This window comes from Rattus norvegicus, chromosome 10, assembly GCF_036323735.1.
Source record: "Rattus norvegicus strain BN/NHsdMcwi chromosome 10, GRCr8, whole genome shotgun sequence".
Lineage (NCBI taxonomy): Eukaryota > Metazoa > Chordata > Mammalia > Rodentia > Muridae > Rattus > Rattus norvegicus.
In genome coordinates, this window is record NC_086028.1 from 101,863,666 (window position 1) to 101,872,779 (window position 9,114).

General features: G+C 53.1%; 1 protein-coding gene across 1 annotated transcript; it reads right to left on the bottom strand.

The window, feature by feature from the left end:
- Positions 1-576: 576 nt before the first annotated feature.
- On the bottom strand, positions 577-7,383 carry Mrpl38 (mitochondrial ribosomal protein L38). The gene is made up of 9 exons (NM_001009369.2): positions 7,303-7,383; positions 7,034-7,213; positions 4,074-4,208; positions 3,792-4,000; positions 3,372-3,444; positions 3,212-3,257; positions 1,371-1,529; positions 1,034-1,170; positions 577-863 (listed from the first exon to the last, which is right to left on the bottom strand). Exons 1-9 carry the CDS (start codon positions 7,367-7,369, stop codon positions 727-729), a joined length of 1,143 nt encoding a protein of 380 aa, NP_001009369.2. The 5' UTR covers positions 7,370-7,383; the 3' UTR covers positions 577-726.
- Positions 7,384-9,114: the final 1,731 nt, after the last annotated feature.

The window sequence follows — 9,114 nt, forward strand, 5'->3', positions numbered from 1 at the left end:
ACTTCCAGGAAGCCAGTATTCTGCTGGCAGCCTTCAGATGAAGATGTAGAACCCTCAGCTCCTGCATCAGGCTTGCTTGGACACTGCCATGCTCCCTGCCATTATTACCCCTGGTAATTAAGACCCTCTGAACCTGTAAGCCAGCCCCAATTAAATGTTGTCCTTATAAGAGCTGCCTTGCTCACGGTGTTGGCAGCAGTAAAATCCTAAGACAGGTGACTATCATTTCCTCTACAGCTGAGCAGAGGAGATGGAGGTCCCAGGGCCTCCGTGGGGAGTGTGAATCAGAGATCACATCTTTCTGAGTAGGCAGAACTGCCTTGTTTCTAGGCCTTCCTTTGGTGCAGGGAAGACATCTAGTCTCGAGTGGGGACTCGAGGCCTTAGCTGGAGCTATAACAGTTGCTAGGTTTGATGGGGATTGCCCAGGCTCAAGAGGGCAGGACTGCCTCCTCCTCCAGGAGGTTCTGGTACTGGGGCTGTCCTTCACAGAGACTACAGGCTGTGCAAAGCTTCACTTTTCAGTCTATCTCCAGCTGCCAGGCCGCAGGGCACCCTCCTCTTACCCACAGAGCACTTCAGGAAAAAAGCATTTTATTCACATATAACCGAAGCCCCTGGGTCTGCTGGGGGGGGGGGGGGCTGCAGGGAGTCTCAGTTGGCTTCCGATGGTCTCTCCTGAGATGTGAGCTTCCAGCTGTGCCCTCTCACCCTCTTCGATGAATACTCAGTAGATTCCATAGGTGGGCTCATGACTGTCCCTGTATCGGTCCAGATAGCGTAGGGGCTGCTGGTGGGGGAAGCGCTTCTGTTTGGGGTGGTAAGGGGGTGGCCGTACAAATTCAAACACAGGTTCCCGCATGTCTGCAAGAACAGTAAGGGGACAAGGGTGGACTCCTGCTGACCTGGGCTTCCTTCTTTGCCTGTGAGGCTGGAGCTCTGCCAGGGACTTCCTACCTTGACTTTCAAAGGCCACTCCTGGCATGGCAGAAAAGGTCTTTGCCCCCAGGCCTGCCTGGCCACCAAGCCCTTACCTAGAAGCTGGTGGAAGGTGTGGGTGACCGAGTCATCCCAGCGGCACTGGAAGAAAGCCAGACCAGCTGGAGTCATGGCTTCCTGGTGTTTCTTGTAGAAATCAAGGGTGTGGAAGGTCCTCTGGGCCAGCTGGTAGCTGTGAGGAAACAGGTGGCATCTGAGTGGGAGAGAGTGCGCAGGAGGGAGTGCAGCAGGCAATCCTGGGAAGCCCCTGGAGTCCACCCAGACGCAGGACTGCTTGCCAAGCACAAGACCTATACCAAGAGGAGGAACAAGCAAGAGCCACCACCCCAGAGAGCTGGCTTGAGGCTCAGGGGACAAGCAGGGTTAGCTTACCAGGGTGAGGGACGGGTGTCCTCGGAGAAGTTGATTGGCTTGTCCTGCTTGAAGAGCAAGAAGGCAAAGCGGTGGAAGCCAGAGCCTCGAGCAGGGAAGGGGGGGAGGTAGGGGCAGCTCTCCTGCCCTTCAGCTACCCTATTGCTGGGGATGTTGGTTCTGGTAGAAGGAAAATACCCATTAGAGGCCATGCCAAAAGGTGGCAGGGGAACCCCAGCGTTGCACCCCAGAGGCAGTCACTCCCAGGGCCAGAGAGACCCTGAACACTCTTGCGTGTGATGAACACAAGCCGACCTTCAAGACCTCAGGACATGCTGCAAACAGACTTGGGGGCAGAGGTGGTTCAGAAACCAGAGAGGGGCTAAGAGAACTGAATACTCTTTCAGGGGACCCAGGTTCCATTTCCAGCACCAACATGGAGGTTCACAACACCTGCAATTCCCAGTGAAGCCAAAGCCACAGGCACGTGTGAGACACTGGTACACACGAATCCAAAGCCACAGGCACACGTGTGAGACACTGGTACACACGAATCCAAAGCCACAGGCACACGTGTGAGACACTGGTACACACGAATCCAAAGCCACAGGCACACGTGTGAGACACTGGTACACACGAATCCGAAGCCACAGGCACACGTGTGAGACACTGGTACACACGAATCCGAAGCCACAGGCACACGTGTGAGACACTGGTACACACGAATCCAAAGCCACAGGCACACGTGTGAGGCACTGGTACACACGAATCCAAAGCCACAGGCACACGTGTGAGGCACTGGTACACACGAATCCAAAGCCACAGGCACACGTGTGAGGCACTGGTACACACGAATCCAAAGCCACAGGCACGTGTGAGACACTGGTACACACGAAATACTTGTTTTGTGAGACAGGGTTTCTCTGTGTAGCCTTGGCTGTCCTGGAACTTACCCTGAAGACCAGGCTGACCTCACACTCAATCGTCTGCCGGTCTCTAACTGCCAAGTGCTGGGACTAAAGGCAGATACCATCACCACCCGGCTGATAGGATAAAATTAAATGGAAAAATAGGAAAAGGCTGGACTTGGGATGGTCTGCAATTCACTGGCGTTTGTTAAAAAACAAGACCCCCTGGTGGTGGCGAGGCAGAGCGGCTGGCTCACTCAGGGCACAGGAAGCAGATGTCAGCCTGTCATTTAGGTCAGGAAGCCACACCTTCTTTTGGGCTGGTTTTCTCTCCATGTAGGACCTGATGCTGCAGTAGCCAGGGTACCGTCTAACCTGCCACTACCCACAGACAGCTCTGCTGAATATGCTGGTTGCTGTAGTTGAGGGGGTAGGGGGAAAGCAGAAGGCAGCTTCCCAGTTACTAGGTTCAATTACAGGGGCATCACAAAGCTCAGGACACCTGTGTGACCTCTGCCCCCTAGTCTCCGCTCACAGCTAAAGCCAACAAGGACTGCTCAGGGTTGCGACACCCATGGACCCAGTGTCTAGAGGTGCCGGTGCCACTGTGAGCAGCTCCTGGTCCTTTTCTCCACTGACTGTCAAAGCGTGAACACACACACACACACACCCCACAGAAAATAGCCCAGGGCAAAGAGGCTGGTGAGAACTGGCTAGGGCCTACTGTATTTTTTTTAGACTGGTTCCCACTTTGTAACTTCAAATTCAGAGATCTGCCCTATGCCTCCAGGTGCTAGGACTAAAGGCATGCGACCCCACACCTGATTCCTGTCAATTTCTCCTGTTCCTGCGTTAAGCACAGACCGGAATGCCAGGGCCTGACATTTCAGGACTTGCTGGAATCCCGAGCTGGCTTCCCACCAGGTACTCACACCAGCCAGGGAAGGTACTCACACCAGCCAGTGAAGGTACTCAGCATCTGGTTCCAGCAGGTGTCCGTCTGCACACAAACAGAGAGGACCTTTCACAGGAGCCAGAGCCAAAGCAAGCCACCCTGCCCAGGCAAGGGAGGGAGAAGTAGGGAGCTGGAGGCAAGTAACCCCCATACACCTACCCAAGTTGATGAAGAGCAGTGTCCACAAGGAATCCTTGTCTGCCTCATAGGTCACCTCTGGAGCCTGGGAAGCCTAACAGGGAGAGATAAGGGAGCGCTCACCCTCACCAGGGAGCAGTTTCTCTGTAGAGGGATGGAGCCTACATGGGCCCTGGAGAAAGGAGTGCACGCCCCTGACAGTTCCTCACAAAGGACAGGGAAAGAGATGTCTATAGAGAGCTGAACTCTAAGGACCACAGGCCAAGGGACAGGGTTGGGGAGGCTCTGATGGCTCTTCTCTTTGTCTTGTTTCTGAAACTGTCATGATTTTGAGTCCTAGAAGTCACAGACAGTAACAAACTTCAAACCCAGACCCTGTGATGATGCAGTGACAGCTGTGCCTGTGTTCAGAGAGCAGGGAGGAGGGCGGGGGAGCAGTACCTCGGTAGGAGTCACTTCATTGCCATGATACACTGGGATCAGGTCCTCTTCTCCCAGGGCATACGCCACGTGTAGGGGGACCCAGGGCACAAAAGTGGCACCGTGGAACAGGTCTCTGTAGAGGCCGTAGTACTCAGCCAGACGCTGCTTGTGGTAGGGTCCACACGTCCTCTCCCACTCTGCCCGCACTGCCTCCAGTGGGATGCTAGCTGGGGAGGGACAGCATCGTTTGGATACAGTGTGCAGAGGGTGCACCGGGGGCCCCTCCTTTGCGAGGCTCACCCGTGCGGAGGCGCGCTGCCCTCTCTTCTTCCGAATTGGCACGAAGCTCCTGGAGAAAGCGTTTCCGCTCCTGTAGCTTTTGGGTCCGACTGACTCTGGGTGGAGGCAGCCCGATGTTGATTCTGTCTTTGGGATCTAGAGAAGTAAGACAAGTTAGGATAAGCAGGGTCAAATCTGCTCTTTAAATTTGAGTCCTTAAATGTCCACATGGCTGTGGATGTCAGTGTGTGTGGAAGCAAGAGGTTGACTGAAGTGTTCTGCTCCAATGCCCTTCATTCCACCCTGCCCCCCACACCCCCAATCTCCCCAGACAGGGTTTCTCTGTGTAGCCCTGACTGTCCTGGAACTCACTCTGTAGACCAGGCTGGCTTTGAACTCAGAGATCTGCCTGCCTCTGCATCCCTCAAGTGCTGGGATTAGAGTATACGTGCTACCACCATGGCTGGCCCTAGTGTTGGCTTTTTTTTTTCCTTCCTGAGACAGGGTCTCCCACTGAAGCTGGAACCTGATGATTGGTTAGACCTGCTGGCCAATGAGCGCCAAAGATCTGTTTGTTAGGCCACCCCTTGGCCAAGTGGTTGAGCAGACTCGGAAACCTCCGTGTCCTCATATCTGAGACTGGTAGGCAATTCATCTGCTCCTGACCCGTTCCTGGAGGACGGGCCCATGATACCCCACATGAGGAGGGTGACCCCTAGTCACATAGCACAGAACACAGCTTTCCATGCTCATGAGGTATCTAGATGGGCTGGCTCCAAGGGTTTACCAATGATCCTTCCCTGGTATTCCTTCCTGCAAAAGGTATTTAATCTCTGGTCCACCCTGAGGCATCCATTTTCACCATCAACAAACAGTATGGACAAGCAAGGACTGCCTCCTCATCAAGAACCTCCGTGGGGGGGATGTCTTTGCCATACAGAGCTGCACCACCTAAGTCTCCCATAGAAGGCCCCTCAGCTAAGCAGTTGATTCCCCTCTGTACCCCAACCCCCAACCCCCAATCCCCACCCTGGCCTGGAGATGTGGCCTCTTGTTCACAACTCCATGAAGTTTCTAGCGGCGACTGGACGCCCGGCAGTCTAGGAACCCTTGTCTCCTACATTTGTAGCCTAATACCTCCCATTTCGTCTGCCTGAGCAGAGTTCATACACTCCAGTGTTGAGATGGAGTGTGGAACCTCGACCCCTAGCACTGGGGTTAGAAGCAGACACTAGACCTGGATATGGGAGAGTCCTCGTGCTCTGAGGATGGGGTGGGTACGGGCAGACACTTTCCTGACTGGTCCAAGCCCCTGACCCCAAATCAGTCTCTTTGTTGAGTGGCCTGTTTTTATCTAGCTCCGTCATCCTACCATTCCAGGAAAGGATGGAACTATTCCCTCAACCCACTAACCTGTGCCATCTGCATTCCAGACCTCAACAGGGCTCAGGTGGTAAGCAAATCAGATACAAGGTCAAGCTTCTGGGCTCCAGACGGGGTCACAGCAGGGGAACTAAGGCAGATAGACTTCCTGACTGGTTACTGGGATCACCTTTAAAATGATTCAAGGGTAGCTGGGTTATGGAGGTTTGGCCTGTTGCTATGTATTGCTATGCTAAATATTAGCCCTGGTCACCCCCACGGAGGAGATTCTCAGGGAGATCCTAGACACAAGTGATGTATGTAACCTTGTCCCCCAGGTTATCCCTGATTGGTGAATAAAGACACCTACAGCTGGGCAGAAGAGAGATAGGTGGGGTTTTAGTCCCTGGGCTGGGGACCTGAGGTGGAGACTGGGAGGGAGGGAGAGCGACAGAGGGGAGGTAGACAGAGGGTAAGGGATCGTGAGAACTGGCCATGAGGGCTATCCAGCTGGAGTAAGAGTGACCAAGGAGAAATATGGCAAATCATATCTCAGGGTTATTGGTAAGGAAGTAGACGTAAGAGTATAGAGAGAAGATATCTGCCCAGCTCCAGAGCTTTAAGGCTTTGTGTCTTGTATCTAGGAACTGAATGATCAAAGGTGAGTAGAAGCCCCTGACTGAGATTAAATAATTATAACACTGGGCAGTGGTGGCACACACTTCTAATCCCAGCACCCCAGGAGGTAGAGGCAGGCAGATCTGAGTTCGAGGACAGCCTGGTCTACAGTGCGAGTTCCAGGACAGGTAGGGCCACACAGAGAAACCCTGTCTCAAAAAAAAAAAAAAAAAAAAAAAAAACCAAAAACAAACAAACAAAAAAAACCCCAAAAAACAAAAACAACAAAAAGGAAAGAAAGAATAAAAGAGTGATTCAAAGGTGGTTATGAACACACACCTAAGTCTTGGGTAGAGTTAGTAATAGTTTCAGGCAGATTTAAGGAAATGGGTCTCCAGGTGGTGGCAAATGCTTTTAATTCCAGAACGTGGGAGGCAAAGTCAGGTGGATCTGTGGGTTGAGGCTACCCTGGTTTATATAGAGAGACCATAGTCTCTAGCCAGGCCTTGGTGGTTCACAGCCGCAATCCCAGTAGCTGGGAGGCAGAATATGGCAATCAGTCATCCTCAGTTGCATAGTGAGTTCAAGGCCACCGTGGGCTAATTATAATTAATAAGACCCTATCTCAAACAACAACAAAAAAGCAAAACAATGCATCTTATACTCCGTACTACGACCTCCATCCCCAAGACAAGGTTTTTCTGTGTAGCTTTGACTGTCTTGAACTCATGGTGTAGGTCAGGTTAGCCTCTAAATCAAGAGCTCCACCTGCCTATGCCTCTTAAATGCTGGGATTAAGGGCATGGGCCTTCACCTCCTGGCTGAGTTTCAGTTTTACAGATTAATCCATGCATGTATCACTTGGACGTTTGTTTAAATTCAGATTTTGGTCAATTCAGGACTACACGTCTTGGGGACAAGCAGGTCCTCCACGTTCTGGGGACACACGTGACACCAGCGGGTCTCCAGCCCGTCAGGCTCCGAGCCCGTCGCTCCCGCACCTGTCTCCTTCAGGAAATACTCCCGGTAGGTCCGCCACCAGTGCGGGGCATGCGCCTCTTGCTCCGCCCGGCGGCGGTACCGCTCGAAGCTCCGGTACTTCTCCAGCCGCTCCAGGTTGCTCACGTCAATGTCCTCGTTGGGCATGGGCCCGAGCGGCGGTGTCCGGCGGCTGAGGGAGGCTGTGGACACAGACCGGGGCGTCATGCAGGCTTAGGGCTGCGACTGGAGCTACAGAGCCCCAAGAGCTCCACAACCCCACACCACTCACCCGAAGTGCTGATGCCCCGGCATCTCCCAGTGACGGAAAACGCGGCACGCCACCAGGGCGCCGCCATCTTTCCCTAGGTCACCAAAGACGCCGGTAGGACCCAGACAGAGGTGGCTAGAGAGAATCCTGCGCGCCGCGGCGGGAGGCTCCGCCCCGCCCCGCCCCGCCCCGCGGAGCCCAGCTCCTGAGGTAATTCTGAAAGCACTGGGACATTCTTCCGGCAGCGGCGCAAAACCTAAGAGGTCTGGTAGTGCTAGGGAAGAGGCCTGTTGGACCGCTGCAGGGCTGAGAGCTGCCACTAGGGAGCAACACATCCGTGTAGTTCCAAGAACAACTGTGGGATCTTACTCGACTTCCTCTGCCCCTGACACAGGGATTGATGGAGGATTCTGGAGTCAGACTTGGGAATAAAACAGGTAGTAACAGTGCTCGCTTCATAGATCTATCAGGAGGATTTGCACCTTGGTATATCTGATATCCCTTGATCTCTCCAACTTATAGTTCATGTGAGCTCTACCTCTTTTTGTCCCTTATGCCCTGGAACCCAATTTTCCAGTTGAGCAAAGCCTTTCTTCCTCAGCTTCTCCCCAGATCACAGGGTGTGCGCAGTACTGTTTTGACTTTTCCCTCTGTGACCTGTCCGCCCTGAAGTGCTCCCTCCAAGAAGTCCTGGCATCCCAAATCCAGGCCGATGACTGCTAAGTATTGAGTCTGAGCCTCACAGTCTGAATCTGAGCTCACAGTGAAATTCCATGAGGTCTCTATATCCAGCAGAAATGGCCAGAGTTTAGATTCCACAGACAGCCTCTCGCCGCCACTTCTAATTCCTCCAACAGCGAGCAGCCTGCTGCCTGACAAGTGTTGGAGTTCATGGGTCAGGGCACCCGAACCCTGCCTTGAGGAGTTGACACTTACTGAAGGGTTCTTGCTGCGTGTTAGGGGAACTGACGTCCACCCACAGTGTTGGCATGGTTCCCGTGCAGTTTTACCCTTTCGTTTCTGAACCCTCTTATATGAGCCTCTTTGAAGAGTCACGGTGTCTTCACGAGTGGGCCATTGCTCAGCCAGTAGCTCACTCTTCGTTCTCTTTCTCCCTCTCTGGGAAGCTCTGAAGAGAAGGTCTTGTTTGTATGTCAGAGGCCTAAGAGGGCTAACGAGGATTCACACATGTCCTGCCTGGAAGCGATGGCTCCAACAACATTAATTCTAAATGACTTAGGGTTTTGCTATATATCCCTGCCTACCTTGGCACTTATTTTGTAGTGTGGCTACCCTTGAACTAATGACAATTCTTTTTACTCTTCTCTTGTATATTACATCCCAAACCACAGTTTCCCCTCCTTCCTTTCCTCCCAGTCTCTCTGCCCCAGATCCACTTCACTTCCTCTTACCTTAGCCTCAAAAATGCTGGGACTACAGGCATGCAGCGACACCACCCTAGCTCATGTCAAAGATTGCAATTCCTCTTCACATCTTCCGGACACGTGTCAAGGTCCTCGGGAGCACTTCAGGTGACCGACATGCCAGTCAGGTGCAGTTCTGCCTTCTGCCCTTCTGATACACTGCCTGCCTCAGTGCCCTCTTGGCTGAGTGCTGGGGTTACAGGATAACCGGCACAGACAGCTAAGCTCAGACTCTAACAAGACAACACAAAGCTGGCCTCACCTGCTCCCTGCTACGTCTAAGTTTGCTTCTTTGCTCAGGAAGACCAAGGTTTGGGGGACTCTACATTGCTTTTCTTCCCATGTGCTGGAAGTCACTCACTCTCCCTTCAGGAAATGGCAGAAGTACAAGGTGACCCCATAATGCCAG